Source organism: Clupea harengus, chromosome 13 (assembly GCF_900700415.2).
Source record: "Clupea harengus chromosome 13, Ch_v2.0.2, whole genome shotgun sequence".
NCBI lineage: Eukaryota > Metazoa > Chordata > Actinopteri > Clupeiformes > Clupeidae > Clupea > Clupea harengus.
Genome location: NC_045164.1, coordinates 4,348,490 through 4,372,090, shown reverse-complemented (window position 1 = coordinate 4,372,090; position 23,601 = coordinate 4,348,490). Strand labels below are relative to the sequence as shown.

Here is a 23,601-nt window from a genome sequence, read left to right as displayed (position 1 = left end):
AGTGTGATCATCCATTTTATTTCATATCTTATGTGTGGGATAACTCAATTTCTTCAGCTGTACTTTTTTTTCCTGTTTTTGTCCGATACCTTTGTCCTTTTTTGAAACTCAACTCATCTGTTCTGTCAAAATGAGCAAAAAAGGCTGAGGACCAAAATAATTTAGTCATGTGCAGAACACCATATGGCGGCCCTCCTCCAAGAATTCTGTTGTGTCCCAGTTGCAGCTCCTCAGAGTTTCACATTACACATCTGAGCACCTCAATTATCTGGGCAGCCATCTTCTCCAATTCAAATAAATGGTAAAGAAATCAAGAGAGTACAGCACTATATTTCCTGTGCAACTGCTCCATTTGGAACAAACAGTTTCCATGGAAACCTGAGTTCTTGGTTGCATTAGAGCTGATCTTTACTCGCTGACAAAAACAGTGCATGTCAGTTCATTCGAGGTAAAAAACCTGTGACTCGTGTTGTGTTTGGGATTCCTAGATGTATACCGATGTTTGCCGCTCAACAACAATTTGTTGGTTGTGCTTAACTAGGTTAACTATGGCAATATCTGGAATTATTCTTGTTTGATGTTATAAAAAATGCTTGCAGAAATAGCATTGTAACAGTTCTCTAGAGAAGAACATACACCTCATACATCTCCAATACCCCTTGAATGGTTTATCAACTGCTAAAAAATTAAGTGTGGCGAACTTCTTGTGGACTGTTTTCATTTATACCCTCTAATTCCGATCACCTTTCCCCCAGACATAGGCTGCCTCTACAGCTATTCAGGCAAAACAAAAGACAGTCTTAATGATGAAAACATTGGCGGCATATGTGTAAATGAAATACAAAACCATGCAACCGACACAGCCCAAGGCTAACGCTGAACCAGGACAAGGCCCACGGTTAACACAACAAGGAGCTGCAACGCTGGCCGTGTACCTGATCACAAAAGCCTTTCCGTCTGCTTAATCCAATTATCAGGTTCACATCACATCATGGCGGGATGCGCTGGCAGGAGGCTTAATGCAGCTCTTGCTGACATGAGACTGATTTCCCAGCCATCCCTGGCTTTAATCAAAGGGGAATCACTGGCCAGTGGGAGGAGTCTAGAGCTAACACTTTGATGATTTTTTCCCCACCCAGTCTTACACCATACCTGTTAGTGCTAGCATGAAGCCTTGAGGACAGGGTTGCTTTGACACCACTTGAGCCAGGAAAAACATATTTGGAAGTTGGTAGTGAAACGTGTTACAAGGACTGGAAGGATTAATAACAGCACAGACAGAATTGAAGCCTCTGAGGAGTGAGGTTTAGGTCATTCCAGAATTACATCATCAAATTAATTCTTCAGCCAGGAACATTCTTATCACTTATTATAATACAGGTAGATGAAATCAAGCATTCTGATTGGTTGAAAGGAGGTCATGGGGTGTACTGTATTGAGCCATAATGTACTGTACAGCTGTTTACATTTACCTGAGCGTTCCATATCAGTGCACACTCAAAATATACTACCTTAGAAAAAAAAATGGCGGACCAAATCTCCGTAGATCATCGTATTTGTACCTAAAAGTTTTAAGTTTTACTTTTTTTTGCTTAGATTTTTAGAAAGTTACCGAGAAATAGACACTGTACAATATAAAAAACCCATTATTGTAACTGAAAAATACGTCTAAGAGGATTTGCGAGGTGTATGAGCCACCTATCAAAGGTTAGCATGCTACTAGCAGTTAGCGATTGGCAATTCCTCTGTGTTTTTGCAAAGCATCTGCCCCAACTTTCTTTTCCGACATTTACATTTATCTTGTACATAATCCATCCCCATAAACCGGAGATTTCAAGAGTAGAGATGCCTTTCAATATGCAGTTGCAGGATGGGTGAACGACACCAAGATATGGCATTTGGAGACAAAAACAATATGTATGAGATCACAGGACATGTATCCTGGATGTTATCAAAGCTAACCGTTCCTGAGCAAGCAAGAGTGCCAATATGGGCTAACGAGTTGTAGCCAAATTAAATCCCGAAGGGCTAAACAGCTCGCTAGTTATTAGCACTCTAGCTTGCTAATAACTAGCAAGTTTAGCTCTAATAAGACACAGCAATTATTCACGATTGTATCAATTGTATATCTAGGTTTTCTCTGGCGACTGTTGTCGCATCCATCAGCACAACATATCCCGGGCATTTTGAACTTTCTGTCGGTTGTGACCGTAAACAGCTCGCTAGCTATTACCACTTTAGCTTGCTCAGGAGAGTATAGGCTAACAAATGTGATGTTCCCAATGCTGTTTGTCTGTTGCATAGCAACAGCCACACATTCGGGGACTATTTTCTCTAGAGTCTAGGCTGCTGAAATGCGATACACAACGTTTGGTGGCTATTACAACATTTTGTGCTGAAAGGCAGCTTGCTATTTAGTTACTATTTATAATGTTGCTGGCAACCGTATTATAAAAGCAATAAGGTACGAGAGGCAGTACTGTATCGTCAATAATGTACTGTGTGCAAGGGTTTGCCGGCCCTCCGCTTCGCGTCGGGCCTAACAACACCCTTGGACAGTACATTATTGACGATACAGTACTGCCTCTCGTACCTTATTGCTTAATTATACGGCTCTTCAGAATGTTCCAAAAAGTTCCGTTGATTTGAATGGGCCATCCCAACGTTCGCCGGTGAATATTTCCTTATATTCACCGCTGCGAAAAGATATTGACCACTGTCATTGGCAACGGGTTTTGTGCTTTTAATTCACATCTTTCATATAATTCCGCAAGTAGTCCGGTCATTTAACGTAACAGACTCATTGTAAGTAATGGGTTGCTACGCAACACCCGAAACTTAAACGTTCTATTTGCTTGAAGAACTATTTTTTCTTAGCAGAAATCACAAAGCGGCAACTAAATCATTAAAAAGAGGTATTTATCGTTTTTGGCAAGTAACCGTATAATAAGTGGGATAATGTATTGTCCGTCGGTCATTATCCAAAAAGAAATCCCTTCAGGACGAAACAACACCCCTCCACTGTGCGTCGGGGTGCTGTTCGCCCCGTCGGGATTTATTTTTGGATAGTGACCTCCGGACAATACATTATCCCTTACATATTTGGGATTGTACTCCCCAAAGGGTTAATAAGACAAGTTGGCAACATGGAATGCCATTAGGTGTCACTGGCCAAGGCTAGAAAATATAACAGATAGATTCTATTTTGGTTTGTGTTCTATTTCTCTGTGCATGAGTAAGGGTAAATACACTCAGAGATGGGTGATATCCACTTGCCAAAAGGCAAACAAAAAAATCCTTCTGTTGACCAGTCACTAATTAAACTCCAGTGCTCACTGTTCATTAAAGATTACTGTTTACAAAAGTTACATAATTGAACCAGGTACTGTGCGCTATTGTCCAACAGTTTGGTAAGTAAGCTGTCAGTCATGTTAATATTTACAGTAAGTTTGTCAATTTGTAGCTGGTAAAATGTTGATTTGCATAATATTTCACAAGAGACCTTTGATTAAGTATTTTTGGACTTCAACTTCATATAATTTGTAAAGTATTTCTGACACAATAATAAGTGAGAGAATAAATAATTAATTGATCTATTCATAGTAATTTTTCATCAAAGCACTGTATCCGCCTGTGTCAGGAGATCTGATCTCTCCTTTGAAAAGATGAGGCATCTAAGATATTACTTTTAACGTGGTAACACTGTTGATCGTTTTTCAAGCAGTCTGCAATATTTCAAATAAATGGCCTTTAGATCATAAGCATTTTCCCACCACTTTTAGAAGATTTGTTCAAACATATGGAACTTAAAACACAAGCATTACGTTACATTCTGTGTGGATATGCAACTAAATTAATATAATAATTAAGTACTGAAAAGACTATTCAATTCTATTCAACCCCTACAACGGTTGTGGTTGGTAATCAATGAAGGAGCAGGAAGCTGTGATGACTCAGAGATGCATAGGTTCATGTACAGAACAAAAACACAAAGAGTCTCGTTGCAGTGAATAATGTCTGCAGCAGCTTGCAACTGAAAAGAATGTGTGCACCAGTGATATTTCCCAAAACATGATTTCAAGTTCTGACTGATTCGATTAAATTGTCGTGACATTGGGTGCCAATGAAAGACTCATCTTTAGACTAATTACTGGGTGAGGACATTTCATTTCAACAATCTAAATGCGGCGGCAAAAGGTTCCAGTGCGCTAGAAATGTCAGGATGCGAGCGAAAAGGCCAGGCTTCTTAAAGGCCACACTTGGGTGTTTTCATTCATGTTAATTACTCGTGTTTAACTTGTGCGCCACATTTTTTCACCTGCCATTGTGTGTCTAATTAAAGTCAGCCGAGAGTTGTAGAACACCTACGCCAACAACAACCAAAAAGAAAAAGAAAAAAAACAGACACACAAAATAAAGTGAAACAAAGTGACAAACAAACAAAAAGAAAACTGAAATGGAAAGCATGGAAAGTGACAGGAAAAGATGGAGGTGCCACAATATTGATCCCGTGCGCAGTAGATCAATTTCTCAAGCACCTCTGGTTTGTCTGTCACATCATATCAGGACGGCTGTGGCTGACTGAAGCAAAAGCACCATGTGTCACGACACGTTAAGCCGCTCACACAGGCACAAGGGCTAGCCTTTGCTGTTGAGACTCTTGACCAGAAGTCTTGGCTTGGTCATCCCTCTCAATTAACTGCAGTTTTGATAAATGAAAAAGTAAATAAATCAATCAATGTCAAACTTGGTGGATGACAGCGAGGGAGAGAATTTCACGAAACTAGAAGTTGGTCACATGTTCCTACCCGAGTTCGCATGAGATTATATGATGTAATCTCACAATGTGCCTGACGGGAGATACGGTATATATCCTCTTCATTTAATGTCTACAAATTAGCTGGATGTTGAGGGTGGTGTTGCATAAACACGTGTACATGCACAGAAAATACCACAGAGAGAGAGAGAGAGAGAGAGAGAGAGAGAGAGTGAGAGAGCGAGAGACAGAGAGAGAGAGAGAGAGCGAGAGACAGAGTAAGAGACAGAGAGAGAGATCGACTTCACAGGGTAGGTCAACCATTGCTCTGAAAGATAGTGGGAGATACGATTAATGAATCATGATTTATGTATTTTTCACACGAAAAAGTCATACGAAAAGAGCTTAAACACTAAGTACTGTCCTCAAACCCTGCCATTCATCTGCATCACATAGGGTAGAAAAAGCACTCATAACAGAACTGCTATGAATATCATGCCTGTCTTTATACACACCCTTGCAGCAGTTTTTATTCCAACATACTTCTTTTTAAAGCGTGAACACGTTGTATGCAACACTACCTGTTTGCTAACTGTTTTAGAAGCCTTGTCTGAATGTTAAATAAAAAGTGTCCCATTAGTGCCAAACAGATTAGGTCTTCAGTACGCTTACATATTTAACAATGGTAATGCACTCAGACCACCAGGGAAAATGGATCCCTTGAGAGAGCATTTAAACGGTTTCCTGCTGTCTGCAAAAACACTCACCTTGACTTATATTTAACTTAAAACACCTTTAGAAACAAATATAATGGGTCACATTTTCCCTATTGTAGTCTATTATATTATATACAAAATGTTTGGCCATTTGATGGTGTTTAAAAGATGGGCTCCATTCTCCCTTGTTGAAAGACTTCAACCTTTTTTTCCACAGCACTTTGAAAATACGGAAAAAATAAACAAAACAGCGTGATCACAGAGAATTTGCATTTCAGAAACAAATTACATATAATAATATATAATATTTTATATTCATACCATGAAATAAGGCCGCTACCACTACAAAAAGTGCTGGTGACATTTCTTTAGTGTTGCTGTGGCTATCTGCTTCAAAGACGAGAAATAAATAAATGTATCAAGGTTACTTGCTGCAATTATCAAAGGAAATCTGTACAGCGGAAGTGAAGCTGCTGATACACTGACTGGAGTGAAATTACCATTTGTTTGTATAATCACCTTGGAACACAGTGGGAGCAAACTATCACTGCCTTTATTAAAGATGTGTCATCACACAAGAACATGACAGAAACTGGATGACAAAGAAAGAAAGAAAGAAAGAGAGAGAGAGAGAGAGAGATTTTTTTTTTAAATGAATGAATGAATGAGGCTATGCGACTGACAATGGTGTGACACAAAAGAAGTCACAGACATAATAGGAATCACAAGACCTTGACAGTCACTTCACTGATTATCAGGATCATACCCATCTTATCTTACGGTAGCATCTTATCTCTGCATGGTTCCAGTTACACCAAAAGAACACGTGTTGTCTGTTTAAAACCAGACGGGACAGTAGGTTTACTGTAAGGTCACCCCATACATGCTAGCTCCATCTGGCAGCCACAAAGTATATGGACAACTCAGCACCTGTGCCTACATGGTTGCTGCAGATGACAAAAGATCTCCAAGAATGCCGGCCTCCAAATGTAACTCAAGGACAGCTTATGATGCAAACATGAGCCAAATGAGCCAAGCGATTGGCATCAATAGCAAAATATTTAACAATTTCTCTACAAGCCACTGGCATTCAATGAACTCACAATATTATTTTGTTGTGTTCAGATTTCTGCATGTTTTCAAAATCATATAATCATACAATTACTCTTGTATTCCAAACACAAAAATCACTAGCTATTATGGCTTACATATGTGTCTCATTTCCAAATTAAAAGTTTAAACCATGTCCTTACATGGTTGGAAAATATTAGCAACAGCTCCCTCATGTTTATAAAATGGCTACCCATACATTTGCTCAGCACATAAAGTAGACTGTGCAGTGACATGACATTAAAACATACCGTTACTGTATCTACCATTTAAACTAATGTGGTCTCTAGCTCGAGCGCAATGAAAGGCCCGCCATGCAAAACACAACCAAAACAAATGCTCCATCATGCACAAAGATACTCAAATTATCCGTCAGGACTTCACGGTACCATACATTTCTGTAAGACCTTCCACCCAAAACCAAGTGTCCCCGTCATTTGTGCTTGAATGTTGCTTTCTGGATGGTTGGAAGGACCTAGGCCCTTCAGTCTGCAGGTTCTGTTTGTTTGTTAAATTAATGCATATGAGCTTTGAAATTGCAGCTTGATGCGTGTAAGGCATCATTCTTTAATGAGGTGGTCTGACTACTAATTTAGGAAAGCAACCATAAGGCAGATATAAGAACTATTTGATGACGGGGGCCAATTTATGCCTACTCAAGAGTGTAATGAGTGTGGTTACTGATTCACATCGCGCTCTCACTCTGCCCTCTTTACTGTCTTAAGCTGCTTTCGATAAAAGCTGATGAACGATTAATTTGTAAATGGAAAACAGGGAGTCTTTTGTGCCCTCGACCTACCTCTCCCACTTTTCCAGAATGTTCCTCAGCTTTGTGTCCCCAAAAAGACTTCTATTCTGTGTGTGTGTGTGTGTGTGTGTGTGTGTGGGGAGGGGGGGTTACCTCATAAAGCCAGCTGGATGACCCCTTATGCTGCGTATAAAGCAGGAGTCTGGAGTCACACAGGAAGATCTGGAGTATAATCACCACTTTAACTGGCTCACCGACCCCCACTGACAGCTTGAAGGCGACTGTCAGAGTCCCTAATGACTTTAAACTGTTGCCTGCTCCCTGTGGCACACCTCTGAAGAAGCCACCGGAAGAACAAAATCGCCAGCTTTAACAAGGACAGGTTTATCTGGGTGTAAAAACAAAAGGAGTATCTGCCCTTGTTGAGGATAGAATATTCGGTGACCCTTTTTTTCAGTACATTCCTACTAAATTAGCCCTCTGCTCTTTCAGACAACTTGATTCTCAAAAATAGTCCTGAATGTAATCCACTATTTGAAACAACAAGCACAGTGAGTATGAGATATACAGAGCCAGGTTTGTGGAGGACATGGAAATCCAAATTACTCAGATATTTACGCGCTTAAAATAATGATGTTTTGGAGACACATTTTTCCTCACGTCTGTTTTGGTTATTTTCCTATATCAGGTGAGACTGAGTTGCCATAATTTAGCTCATGTCACACGAAGGCCATCAACACACCAGTTCCACCAGATTACAAAAAACACACTCTCTTGAAAAATGAGGGCAGTCTGTCTTTGTAACAACAAAAAATGTCATCATCTAGATAGGAAAACCAGTGGGCCATAACTCCTACACAACACAATAAATTCAAACCTTGCACATTATTCTAAGCCAGTCATGGGCACGAGGCTCACAGACAGATACATTTTCTTAACTCGATGGCCTCTCATTGAATACTATTACTTGCTCAAGTGCTATGAAGAACAGATGCTCTTCACTTCAGGAAGCAACAGCACAAAGATTGCCTAGACAATCAAACGTGTGATAAACTGTGATGTGAAGATTGCCTGACTGTTTAATACCAAAAGCAGATAAAACTGGACTGAAATCTAATATCTCAATTTCTCTGACAACTACTAACATTTGTATCAGAAAAATCAATGTGTGAGGTGTTGTAACTACAGGGGAGGGTGTGATATTTGCCGGAGAAAACTGCTAGGTACCAAAACAATATAGAGGCTGATATACAGGCAGTGTATGAAAAGGGACTTTTTGGGGTGAGGCAATTACAGGTGTTCACCTACTTTTGCCCCAGCAATGCCATAGTAAATTACCCCGAGACACTTAAACACTTCCCATGTTTACGCTACATTTCCCCATGTCTACGATGCATTGCAAAACAGATATCACATTATAATGACACTGTATGAAGTAGGCACAGGTTATACTTAATGGTATACAAAGCTAAAGGTACTATAAGCCACAGTATGAAACAGCAGACGGATGAGCTCTCGTTTTCTACTAGTTGCACTGCTGGTTGGAACCTAAACGGCATAAAGACTCTAACTACAGACTGTGACTTAATCTCATACAGCCGAAACCCAATCTGTGAGTAGCCTTCGAGGAATGCAAACAGCGATGGCGATGACGTGCATGCTAATATCTATCATCTGCTTATTTCGTTCAAATTTGGCATGTCATCAAAATTTCATTCAGCAATCTTCCACACCGAGAAGACCAGTGTAACTTTTCTGAGTAGTTGGAATGATGTTTGCGTGATGGGCACTTCTCTCACATCAGTGGGGGAATATCAATCAGCAGCAGTTACACCAGCGGGCCCCTCCCGGGACTCGATTGGCTTTCCCGTCCACTTTGGTGACATAAACAGTATCTGTGAGTGACAGTTTCATTTGCCAAGGTTTCTGGGTGGATGTTAATGCAAATGCATTCTGTGGACTGTAATTGCCATCCAATGACAAGCATCGCCATAGCGATACCGAAATGCTGCAACGGCCATCTAGACCGCGGGTTTGATCTAAAGAAGTATGGACATTGAGACTAGAATGAATACATCTATATGTATTTCACAGGCCTGAACAGAACCTTGGATGTGGGGTATAGTTGGTAGAGAAAGAAAGAGAGGGAAAGAGAGAGAGAGAGAGAGAGAGAGCGAGAGAGAGAGAGAGAGAGAGAGAGAGAGAGAGAGAGAGATCTAGGTCCTGTAATATTCATTAACATAAAAAGGAACTAAATGGAACATTTCAAATTTAAGCCACAAATAAATCCAGACATTGTTGGGCATGTTTGTTGTCTTTAGGCCACAATGGATTTTCATCCACTTTTCAACCTGCTAGTCACTGGTGGGTCATAGGACATGGCAGCTGACATTTTAGTCTGGAAAACGCACTCAAAGGGCACCTGAGGGGCTGCGTTTGGCTGCCAGTTACGCTGACAAAGGAACAACGTGTAAGCAGCTCCACTATTTTGGGATCACAAAAATATCTTACGAACACAACGCAGCATCCCGCAGTCAACTGTCCCTAGAGTTGTCATTAGAAGAGAAAAGTAATGAATTAATGCTTAACCTGAGTGTAAGGACACTAGTTCCATTCTTCTTTTGATCGTCCATGTGTCTTACAAATGACAGTCCACTGTACCAAGAGGCTCAGTAACTCACCAGATTGCATTAATCTGAAATAGCAAGCCTCCCAAACCTTATAATGGACTTCATATTATGTGAATCAATTCGGTATCCAAACGTTGCGACACAATGTTGCCATGGCTAATTGGTCTGCTTTAAGAAAACGTCAAGGACTCCCTTCTAGCACAAGGACTGAAAAAGAAGAACAGTCACAGCTAAGAAATAAATTGATGTTGTTGTTATTCTTCAAACAACAGTAGAGGAATTTAATTGATTGGTAGCTATTTGTGGTTTTGCATTACACATAGGCTGGTTATAAACAAGTTTAAATGGCTTACAAAGGGGTTTGGAACAAGCCAGTTCATCCTCAGAGACTCATTACTTGTGACGGCCATATTCATATTTCAGCCTTTTTGAAGTCAAAGAAAATAGGCTTGCACATGCATCGGCACTTTTTCTGTTTAAGGACCCAGTTACATTTGAATTGAAATACGCAACTACATGAAAGGCAGACTGAAGAAAAAGTTATCTGGGAACGTTTTAAGTCCACCTTCTATGAAAATGAAATGAAAATAAGTACAGTATACACCATGATCTTTCAGGAACCAGATATATGGATGGTAGACTGAAAATGATATATGGTTGCATAAAATTGTGTGTGAACATAAAGGTGCACCTTATACAGTTGTAAACCAGTACTTATCATTCACTCTGTGAACAGTATATCACTGTCAAAAGCAGGAAATATGTATTTAGCACTAAGCTAAACTTTTAGCCTGAACATGAAGATTGTGTTATTGTAGGTGACCTAAGTTCTTATTAATGCTTGCAAGATGTCATCACTGTTGTATTGAGCTGTCAGACAAAGGGTTTAGAGCATACTGTGGAGGCCACTGAAAATATCCTGCCAAAATGTATTCAGTGCTCCCCTAAGTGAGTGTAATTGCCTCAAAGGTCATTTTTAGGTCAAATCAAAACAAAAAGAAAACTCATTATGTGTGCCATGCTTACAAACACTGGGCACAAGTTAATTAGGTTGTTTCCTATTTGCACTTGCACAAAACCATTTTGGTCTATGCACAGGTGAATTAAAGTGAACAGGCTTCCACTGTGTATAACATTACATTCAGTGACAATACTGTATATGCTGTATAATAAGGTTCTTGCCTATAAACATAATAAAACAGCGAAAGAACAAACACACAAGATACACACACAAATCTAAATGATCAAACTTTTGGGCCATCATGTTCAGTACACCCATATATATCTACAGTCCTGGCAGAGGCCCTGTGGTTATCTTTTACTTTACAACTTCTGGTATAATTGAACAGGTTGATAATAATACCATTTTAGGTTATGCCAGCATATTTTTACATCAAACCTCAATAGTGTACTTATGTGAGCTTGCCTTGTGATATAACTGGACAAGGTCCTGCGATGCATTGCAGGGCTTAAGTAAGTCATCCCTGGGGACAATCTTCTACGTCTAGGGACAATTAATAAGCGGGTAATAGGGGAGTGTATGTGATGCTGCATGAATGACGTATTTGCTGGGCTGCAGGCTAGCAAGAGGCTCAATGCTGAACGGGAGAGAAAGCCCTGCTCAGTAACCCTCTAGAAGATACTGAACTATATAGGACATACTGAATTGTAACAATTTAATTTACAATGAGAATGAATGTCTAGAAAACTTTTAATTTGGGCATTGAAGAAAAGAAAATTGTGAAAACCAGTTCATACAAAGTCAAAACCTGTTCAAATTATCTGTAAATTGCATGTTAAAACAAGTTAAGCTCTGGGTGTTAACTTTCATTAAACACTTTTTGTAGGCCTTGACCTTGCAAATGTCAGCCACTCAGATGGAATGCTGATCATAAAACAATACTTGTAAAGTGACGAGCTTCATTCAAAGGCTGTGAAAATGTTAGCTTAGACTACAGAGAAGCAAAGGCTACTACTGCAAACTCTGGGTATGCTTCTGATCAACCGACAGACCTTGAGTTTATGAATCTTATAAGATAAACAAGGCTTTCAAAAAAAAGAAAAAAATGAATAGTAAAATCAAAGGCTTTCTCTGTCCAATTGCTGACCAAACAGACTGCCTACTCTAACGTCTAACTGTGTTAAGACGATTCCACAACACCCCAAGAGACACAAGAGGATTAAAGTCCTCCAAGAAGAGGGCTCATTACTTATATTTTAGATAAATAATGCCAAATGAATATTTATGATGAATTTATCACCATTTTTAAATAATGCAGTGTGAGCTTCATTCAGCACACAGGGAACCTTCAATTTTTTATATTTCAAACAGATAAAACTATGGTGCGTGGTTCAGAAAGCCTCATGATTTTTATTTTACTGCCGAAACAAATTTATGGAGTTCAAACCATCCAACAACAGACTAATAATATGTAAACCCACAACACACACCATTTCCAAAGCCCATGAATATTTCCGTTAATATTTCACCATGGCATGGCAAGGTATTGTAGGAACAATCTTTACATGCTGTCCTCTGATCTTGAGGATTTATTCCTGTGAAACACATTAGTCAAGATAATGCCAACAACAGAGCAGCATTATGGAAGAATCTGTCAATGCAGCAGTTTACCTTAGCATTTGAATGGCCAGCAACGCTTTATATGGCCAGTGGTAATAGCACCTTCCGTTTACACATGAGGGACTGTGATTTAGGTGCTGTGTTATAAACAGAGCTCTGATGAACTCTACCAACACACATCTATTCTTGCGATAGCAGGTCACAGTACTATGCACAAAACTCGGGGTGTTAGACAAGCCACAATCATGCATCGTGACCAATAACATAGTGTCCTTCCATAGGTCCCTTCATAGGAATTTTAATCATGTCTGTTAAACATGTTTGCTCTTTAGATTGGTACAGTGATGGTATCATGATGAACTCCGAGCTGAAAAGTTATTAATAATGCATTGTCATCCACAAAGTGAAACCGAGTGTTGTTTTAACCAGTTGACTGGGCCATTAAAGGGAACTGTAGGCTGTAATCAAAACGTATCCATTCAGCTGTCAAAGGCATGAAAAGAGTGTTTTGGTGCAGTGTCTATAATCTGTTTATTCTTTTACTTGCTCCATAAATGATGCATGAGCCTGTGCTAGCATTGCACTGTGGTGTGTGTGTTTTTGATATAAAATACCAACAGTGAGAGGCCCTTAAAGAAATGAGTTTTCGCCCACATAAAGCACTAGAAGCCGAAGCTTTACACAGGTATCTCATTTTAGTTTGCTTCACATTCATACACTGAAAAGCCAAATGCAAAAACAATAAATGAAAAAACTCCCTCGCCATACCATTAATATGTAAAGAGGTATTCAATGTGCTTACACATAAAGGATGCAATCTTAAACTGAACGTAATTTAGGCACATTACCGTAGAAAGAAAAGATCGGAACCTGACATAATGCAAAGAGAATTGGGACCCATTTTATCAGCCTGTTAATTTCTCATGTGGTGCCCTGTTGTCACCGCCAGTGAATCTGCTTTGAAGTTGAAATGGGATGTATGGCAGTGCTGAATGAACACAGCTGCACAGGCTCTTTGTAAATGCCGCCACCTCTTTTGTGCGCACATGTAAGGCAGCCCATGCACAGGAGAAGCTGTCAAAAGTGTGTGACAGCTGTATGTCACACACCTCTATGGACATCAAATCACGGTGCACTTGGAGATTTTGTGCTTGGAAATTGTGGTGCGACATTTAAAAGTGCTGGTATTTATGTGTTTTTATTACTATGTCTGATGTGACACAAATATATGGATAAATATATACTGTATATATATTTTAGAAAGAATGATTTGCCAAAAAAAGAAAGTAGAAATGTATATTTGTCTTCCATATCATTTCATTTGCAACACATACGTCATATGAACATTTCCCTACCATCCCCAAGACTTGAGGGTCAGATTGGCAGTGAAATTATGGCCCAGAAAGTCCTTTTATCTGTGTTAAATTTAGTGTCTGTTCAGTGTTCCTCCTGATTGCTCAGTTGAATATATTACATTGAATATATATTTCAGCAACCACTCTTTAACTAGTATACTAATCCAAATGTCCATATGTAGGCCTATTGCTATTTCAAGGGGTCAGTATGTGTGACCCTTCAGGGAATTTCAGAAACAGTCTTGTTTAACAGGTGCAACATCACCAGTGACTTTACCAACACTATTTTAATTTCTAACTTCGCTTGTCATTGCACTAGAAAATAAACGACGATAGCTAAATGCCCAATATAGGATCACATGTTTGTTCATTTCTGTTCATCTACTCGCACTTGTAATCTAGTTGTAAGATCAATTTGACATATGTTCATATGAACATTTCCCTACTGTCCCCAAGACTTGAAGGTCAGATTGGCATTGAAATTATGTCCCAGACAGTCCTTTTATTTGTGTATAATTAAGTGGCGCCATTTGACTTTTACGGACCAAAAAAGTGCAAAACATACACACATTTAGGCAGCTCTCCCGTTCCTGGGGACTGGAGCTAAAATGGCCAGCGAGAGCAGTGAACAATAGGGCTGAGCATAATGAAGGGTGACTACTGAGTGACTTGACTCAGATCCAAAGTGAATAAAAGGCCACGCCATGCAGTCGTGCTGCAGCGCTGGGACTCTTTATGGCAGCTGCTGCCATATTAAAGGAGACTCGCGCGCATCTTCAGCCTCTTAGGTCTGCAGCATTTGCCATATCAAGATCTCTTTTTTTATCATGTTGAGTTACTCAGAGTGGTTACGATGACTTCATGGACACAATCGCAGCGCATATTCTTTATTGTTAATACACATCACAGATCACGTGATTTGCATATTGCGGTCATGTTGGAGTACAACCTAGCTGCATGATTAAGCAGCTTACCACATGTTAGTTCCATTTTTTTTCGCTCCGTAAAATCATATTTTAATTCAATCTTACGAGTTTCAAATCGGTCTCATGATTTGAGTTTTGGGCTGTTAGTGGCTGCTCAAATCGTGCTGATAGGGGAAAAACAAATCATTCTTTCGCCTGCCAAAAGTTCTCAGCCATCTTGGAGAGCAGACCAAGAGAATGTCGGAGGAAAGTGGATATGAACGATAGAGTGGTATATACCCCTCCGATTTCCAGAAGTCTATAACATTTTTCATAGGAAAAATGCGATAAAAAATGGCTCAGTATATCTTTTACCCACTAACTTTTTGAGATCCTTCTACCAAGAGAAACAAAGAATAACATAAAATAAAGACATCATATCCTTCCCCTTGCATAAACCATGTTGGTCATGTAGGCCTCAAGAATTGATTGTAGTCTTGTCGACTTTTGTAATTCCTCAGAACATCAGCAGAGTAAGGACTTCAGAGTGAAAATATCAGGATACGTTACACAAGGGTTCTCTTCAATTTCTGTGGTCCATTTGTTCTTTGTAATTTGGTAAGGATCCAACCCATCAACAAGGCTAATCATATTAATATCAAGTTCTTTGGCTTTGACCTGTAATGTTTGTTGATAATCCTTGATCGATGCCATTAAGACCAAGCTAATTAATTGTTGGCCTAACCCCAAGCTCTCTCCAACTGACCTCCACCTCCGTTTGTTAGCAAATGCAGCAGCTCTCTTCGATTAGCTAGTTGTTTTTTTGTGTTCAACTTATATCAAGCATCAAACTCCAATCTTAATCAAAATTCTCGATAAACTGCACTCTGATGATTAAACATAAATCACTTTATGGTCAGTGTTACGATGAAATCAAAGTAACGCATCGGTTGCTAAGGCCAGGTTGTCCTCCAACATGGCAGAGATTTTCACGTCACGTGATTGAGAACGAAGAATTGCTTCATAGCACAAACTGAGCCTCTGTTACTCTTGCCCTTGGTATGGCTATTGTGTATGGAATGATTGTAGAAGGTCAAATTGGTAATTTATTACTAAAGAATCACCAAAGAGTACTATTGTTCTCTATAACATACAAACATCGATCCTTGAATGTGGAAGACTGGCTTAAATCCGAACTATTCCATTCACGTCACTTGAATAGAAGAATTAAGATTACTAATGGCATTGCCTATGATATATATGGCTGAAGATCCATGTCATTCTTAAACTCCTTGGTGGGTCTTGGCAGTATTACAGCCTAGGCAGGACACCATATACCAAATTCTACTCTAAAATCGGCAAGTACTTAAATTATATACTGAAGCTCCTGGCTCATGTTTATATATTTCTAAAAGACTCTCTACTTTGTGAAGAAGAGTACAGATACATTACAAGTAACATTGCTAATGCTCACACATCCACTGGGTTTGACAGGGGATGGACATTCCTGGTTCATATCAGACGAATGGCTCAGTGGACAGTGTGTTGGTCTATTTCACTTTATTAGTGCCAGTCTTCGACATTACTCAGGCCTCGCACAGGCCCTGAAGCACAGTCAAGCAGAGACTGGGTGACATAATACTTCTCACATAATGAAATACGTGAGGCCTTATTTTCTCAAAAGCAGCATCTGGTGAGTTCTGGGGGCTGGGGACGACGAAAATATAAATATATAAACCTGTAATAGCCAATGGCAGACTTGCGCAGAGTGTCATATGAGACAATGCCTCAAGATGTTTCCCATTTGCTTGAGCCAGATTCATTTGTGACTAATGTAAGTGGGACAATTTGGCGAAGCTGAATCTAATTCCATATGAAGTGTCAGTATGGCTTAAAATTGAGAAATGGGCTATAAAAGTGCTAGATCGTTCCACAATCCATGACCGAAGAACCACAATGGTTCTACAGAGTTCGACAAAGCCACTGAGTGGATAAGATTTGTCCAGTCTGCTTGACTATGAATATAATACAAGTACATCCATTTTCAGGCTCGCATTCTACATTAGACTAACAGTCCATTTTATATTTAGTACCATCACTCCCTTCATACTAAGGTGCTTTAGTGCTGTAATTTGTGGATGTCATTAATGTATATCTATCTCTACATGCCACACAGTGAACTATAAACCTATGATGGAGCAAATAAGTCATTTCAAGGCTGTATGGTCAGTGAATGGAGCTCAAGCTGATGATGAACAGAATAAAACTGTCAAAGAGCATGTCTGCATGCATCCAAGGTTATCCTTCAGTAGTAGGTTAGTAGTAGTAGTAAGTACTGTAGCGTACTGGGGGTGGGCTAGTAGACCTTCTGGGTGAGAGGCTGTTGTGTAGCCTCCCAACATGCCTTGCTGTTGGACTGTTTCGTAAATGATTCGTTACCGAGGTGTGTTTCTAGAAAGCGTTGTTGTCTAACCACGTTGCAATCCTGGTCGTTAAAACTGTCGCTCAGCGATTTGGTGTTTCTCGAAAGCGTAGTTCTAACCATCAATCTCAATAGTTGTGTGTGTGTGTGTGTGTGTTAAAAAAAACAGCATTCCTGGATCTGTGCAGTGTAAGGAGCACAGGAATCACTTCTAAATTGAGATCTCTGCCTCGTGTCGCCCTTCTTCTACGCTATTTCGCCTCAGTATCTGCAGCTGGAGGCTGGAGTTCTTCAGGGGGTTGTGACAGTGAGAGATGAGGTTCAGAGGACCATTGTGAAGAAGGTCAATATCAAGTTTTCCAAAAATCTCAAAGGGATGCCCTCTGACAGAGAATAGTGAAGGGGTTAATTATCCAGAAAAGCAGAGGTTACTCCTAGATTTACAATGTGCATCAATGTAGACCTAGCCGGCCTTCAAAAAATAAATCTTGAAAGAGAATTTTCCCCGAAGATGTAGCTCAAGCTACAGTGGTTCCCCTACCACCAAATCAAGCTTTCAGTGGTACATCAAAGAGAGAGACCATTAGATGGTTTGTTGATTAGGGCTGTGTTGTATTGGCAATAATTTGGAGATGCGATACGATACATACAGTATATAAACCTATATATAATAAGCAAGGTAAGCAAGGTGATATATTGAAATTTGTTTTATCAAATTTTAGGAACACTGTCATAGCATAAAGAACACACCACCATATGCATAAAATCGAGCACTACTTTTTGTGCTATCTGGGAAAAGGAATTAACATTTGCTGATATCAGTAAAAAATAAATAAGTGCTTGAGAGATTCTTTAAAAATGTATACAATGTTTTTGAGAATGGATCCAGTATCACAAAACGTAACGAAATGTTCGTATACCCCTATTGTTGACCCTTTGACATTGTATTTGATCAGCAGATCAAAGCAACTCCATCCCATTGGGCTATCTTGGGAAATGTTGGAGCAACACATACTGATGCCTGATTCTTCTTCGGGGCAGAGAGAGAGAGAGAGCTGAGCGGCTAATGTGATAAAACAGGACGTGGTACTCTCCTTTAAATCCTGTCGTGATCTACCGGTTATCCAGATGAAAAAGGATTTAGACTCTTTCCCCCCCCCATACACACACACGTGCATACACACACAAACTGACTCTCTCTTTTTCTCACTCACTCGATCACTAACACACACACACACACGCATACACACACACACACACACACACACACACACACACACACACACACACACACACATAACACAGACTATAAATAGAAGCTATGTGGACCATCCTCTGTAAATAAATAAATGAGTGAATAGATAAATAAGTCTGTGCATGTATGCTATTATTAACATGCTGATAACTAAATACATAATGATTAATTTGTGGGACAAAATTATACCAAATGCAAGCTACTTTAGCACAAAAAGCATTTTAAATACATGACTCCAGATGCAAGGGGGGGTATATGTTATTAAAGGCGCAATTTACACTTCACTGCTGCTTTCTCAGTGAGGAGGACAACTCACCGTTCCACCTAAATGATATCACTCTCGGTGGATACCAAGGGGAAATGGAGGCAGATGTTTGCCTCGCACTTACAATTAGGAACCAGTGAGCTACAACTTCATTCTATGCCTAATGCTGTGCAAACATTAACACTATCAGAGGGAAAAGGAGGAAAAAAATGGGTCTCCTCATTTACATGTTCAGGATCTGCAAAGAAGCTTGTTGAGGCGCAAGCTAGCCTCCATAATAGTCTACCTATCCATCTCCTCTGATCTAAGATGGCACTCGTTCCCTAGAGGGGGGGGGGAGAAAGTGGATGCCACTAGGGGTTACTTCTTTGTTTTAAAATCTCTTGATGTATTACTTTTTTCTCAACTGTGTAAGGACAAATTTCATTTGTCATTACACATCCTGATTTTGCCACACCTGTGTCCTCTCATCCTCACTTCCACTGCCGTGAAGAGAATTCTGTTTCCTGGTCTTAGATCAAGTGATTATCATCATGAACCAGGACCTCTGTGCATCATCAAGCCACACTCTCTCTACTGGCAAGGGGGAAATGTAAATCTTTCGAGCCACAGAGACAATACTTTCACATGGGCCTGGCAGTCAACATGTTACATGGCGCAATACACTTTTTAAAAGAGCAAAACATTTCTTGAAAACAAAAAAATAGAAATATATTCCTGTGTACACATACTAAAGGGTTCCCACCCATTTTCATTGACATTTCAAAACTTTTCTATGACTTTTCAAGGACCTTTAATGAAATTTAGATGACCTTTCGCAACCTTCAAGTACACAAAATAATGTACTTCACTCAAAAGGTGGGGCCGAATTATTGAATGAAAATTAGACAACAACCTTTTCCATTCATTTTCTAATAGGCTAGTTGGGCGATGTCATTTCAAGTGGAAACTTGAATTGACATAACCTGCATGCTGCAGAAATTTGCACAATGAAACATTATCCATGGAACAATAGCACAATTATTTTCATTACACCTACATACGACAGAATCCAATTTCATGACTTTTCCATGAATTTACTGAATTTCATGACTTTTCTAGGCCTCAAAAATGGACTTTTCCAGGTTTTCCACGACTGTGCCTGATACTCTGATACTAGTTCACTAAAACTGGAGGAAGTCCTACACAAAAAACATGAGAATATGACTCACGATTCATTTCAGTCATTGTTTTCCCTGCTATTTTTTCAACTCTCAAGTCAATTTCCATTTCCCAGTTGAGTGTCTGAGCAATCAAACTACCTTCACAAAAGGACTAGACATAATATATACTCTCTATCAGCATATCTACCACTGAGCTGTGGGACACTGCTGATAACATGACTATACCCCCCCCCCCCCCCTAAAACTACAATACACAGTCATCTCATTGTTAAATGATGTAGAGCTACAAGGTGGAGGTGGGAGTTTTATGGTTGTTATCTCAAATCTGCCGCTTCTCTCCCCTGCCTCCTCATCTGCAGTAGGGTTGGCACACTGTCGCTGGCATGGACATGCTAAAGATTTTCTGTACATTATGGCAGGAAATGAGGCCCTGCACTGGCTGAGTCAGTCTATTCACCGTCAGAAAACCCCATATGCTGATGGAGATTATGTGCTTACACCAGGTAATTAGTGAAGCTTCAATTAAAATGCATTCATACACAGAAAATAAAACTGGTAGGACTCGATGGACAGTGCCAACTATATTAATTTTAATCTGCTGGCCCATTTTGTTTTTATTTGTTAAGGATATGAACACTGCTGGCTGTCATTTTACCCACAGTATGGGAAAGCTGTCCTTGGGAAAACAACCTGCTTTGATTTACCTTTTCACATTGCACTGATCACTGAAATATGTAATTTTGTCTGTAACAGAGATAATTTCAACATTTGCTGTTTAAGGTAGTGTGGTAGGTAATTCCTGTGAATAATTAGTAACAGTAAATCAATATTTCGATGGAATTGACGTTTGTCATTCATCCTCTTTGATTGGCTCAGTCTTCTCAAGGACAACAACCTAGCCATGCTTTAACCGGGAGGGGAGAGGGTACAAGAGGGGATATCCATATATTACGTGCGTCGTTAATATACACCACATCAATCGGTATGAATGTTATGTTAGCTCCACCAACAACTGCTGTGTACTCACCCTCCTTTAGAGGCCGTTTCACTTCTGCGCTAAGGTTGCACACCTGCGCAGTTCGCAATTGTGGGGTGAGGCATCCCTCCGTTTGGGGATTTAAAGGCAAGACCACATTGTTGAGCATTAGCATATTGTCGGAATCTCCGTCGCCTAAATGCTGAGGACAGGTACATTTTGTATAAACCATTCCACAAGTTTCCACAGTCCCCTTCTCTCCTTTCAAGCAGTTTTCCAACCACGTACATAACACCTGGCAACCAAACTGGCTTGGGCTCGCCTTGTTCAAAACCAAAAACTCCACCACCGACTTCAGATCTTCTTCCGTTTTCTTCGGTGTCAATCCGTTGTAATCGAAAGGAAAAACCCGCCGAAGCTGCACGAAATTCTTATCGTACTGCAAAAATACATAGATATGCTTAGAATCACAAAGGTAGACGATAGATTCGTTGCTCCGCAATAACTCGTTAATCTTCTCGTGGGAGTAATGATCAAATTGATAAGCCAACAAGGAGAATTCTGAGCAGCTCAAGTCTCGTTTATAAAGTTTAAGGTAGATGCTGTATTTGGTAGGGTCAGGGTTTTCCAACGTCCAAGTACAGTTTGTATAGTTCTTCGGAAACATCTCATTCACCGAAAAAGATCCATAAATGACTCCTTTCACCAAAGTGGAACACCAGAAGTCTTGGGCACCAGTTAATCCAAACATAACCAGCAGATAGGTGGAAAATATATAAATCAACAGGTTACGAATAGCCTTCATCCTATGTCATTTGGCCTGCGAGAGACGAGCACAAGAAAAAAAGGCACATAAGAAACAAATAACATGCAGTCAAATATTAGACTGAACTACATACCAGATGACTAAAATCCATGTGAGTCCTATTTTGACATTGATTTATATTTTGCATTTTGTTCTCTCTTCAATGATACATTTTTTTAATAATGGTTTGCTATCATTATCCATTTTTTTTTTCATTCTTTCACTGTGAATCAAACACACTTCGGATAAACATTGCCACCTTGTGGTCTCTATAAATTTCAGATAATATTTTTTAGCAACTCCCTCTAAGAGAGATGGAAGCAGTTCATGATTCCCCTTATCAAATCATCGAAACATTAAAATGTAATGTGCTTCTCGTGTGTGTGGATTAAGGTATGGTAAAATATTAGCCTCTAAAAACTGGCCTTTGTTTTTTGGCACCATAGCAAATGTAGCCAATCAACGATTTTAAAGAAAGCATTTATAACATACAGTATATATGCAGGGATAAATAGGGTATCGTACAATTCATGTTGAAAGTGCCACAACATCTTTTCACCAACAACAGATAGGTATTTCGCCACGTTACCCCTCAATCTCTGACCGCAGATGCTATTTAAAAAGCAATACATCATTTTGACTTTGGCTGCTATATCACCTTCCTCAGATTGACTAGGGGAGAATTTTGCCTAAACCACTTTCATAAACTATCGTGGTATAATGTTTGTATGCCAAACATGGACCGACGTCAAGCAAGACTTTGAACACGTCATAGCCTTGGCTGCTGTGCGATTCAACAGTGGTTGGTCTAATAAAAGTATAGGCGACTAATAAAACACAACGCAAACAAGACATCTTCTGTTACAGAAAGACTCGAGGTCAAAGCCGTCAGTTGCCTTCTTATGCCTGTTTGGCTTTAGTCTCCAAACAGTCCCTCTCGTCTAATCTAAATTTCGCTTGTGACACTCGTTACTTCTGTAATTTGCCAGTCTCATACAGTCGGGCTAGCTCCATCAACTACACATCAAGAGGAAGGGGGGGGGGGATTCAGCAGGGGAAAAATGCTAGTCGATGTCCTGATTGCATTAATCCTGTAGGCAATGCAGCTGTATGCGGTGTCACAGCGGTGTGGAGGCGTTGAATTGTAGTGAAAAGATGGTGTCTAGAGAATCGGCAGATTCCCTAAAACTGGGGATTGGGCATTTTACGCATGAACATTTCTCTGAAGTATTTGCTTTCATAGGGAAAATATAACGAACGATATTTTGATGCAGACTGCGCCTAGTCTTTTGTGTGGGACCAGTTTCTACAGGACGAAAGGACTCTTTAACCGCTCACTTCGGCGACTACATCAGAAGCTTTATCGCCTTATTCCTCTCACGGAATGGATTAAATAGGCTACCGCTATTCATGACATGCAGCAATGTCCAGTCCGATAGGCAAATGAAGAGTAGATGGGGTTTATATTCAGAGGTCTAAAATGAACATGCTGTAGCTTGTTCAAATCCAAGTTTGAGAACAATTATAAGGATCGACATAATCAAATATGGCTTTAGACTGAGATTTGATCACACACAGACGGCGCCAAAACTCATTTTTCCATATTTTTCATAAAACCGAAAATCCCCTCTTAACTTCACATTAACCGAGGTGTAACGGGTTATATGGCAACAATAAAAGACATATAGGTTTCATATAGCACATTCTTTCCAAACAACTGGTACCTCCTTCAACATGTAACTTTGATTTAAAATGCGTCTATGACAGACAGCGCGGTTTAGATCATGTCCATTATATTTTTCATTTACTATGTCCCGGGCTGTCTGTCTCCATGATGATGATAATAATAATAATGATGATGATGATGATGATAATAATATTATTATTATTATTAATAATAATATTAATCATAAT

At 39.7% G+C, this 23,601-nt stretch overlaps 1 protein-coding gene across 5 annotated transcripts in view; it reads right to left on the bottom strand.

The window, feature by feature from the left end:
• Positions 1 to 23,601, bottom strand: part of adgrb3 (adhesion G protein-coupled receptor B3) — a 143,574-nt gene that overhangs the window by 117,675 nt on the left and 2,298 nt on the right. For all 5 annotated transcript variants that reach the window (XM_031578853.2, XM_012816972.3, XM_031578851.2 and 2 more), the window contains exon 2: positions 20,934 to 21,702. In XM_031578853.2, the coding sequence (XP_031434713.1) occupies positions 20,934 to 21,687 (754 nt within the window). In that variant the 5' untranslated portion in view covers positions 21,688 to 21,702. The remainder of the gene's footprint in view (positions 1 to 20,933; positions 21,703 to 23,601) is intronic.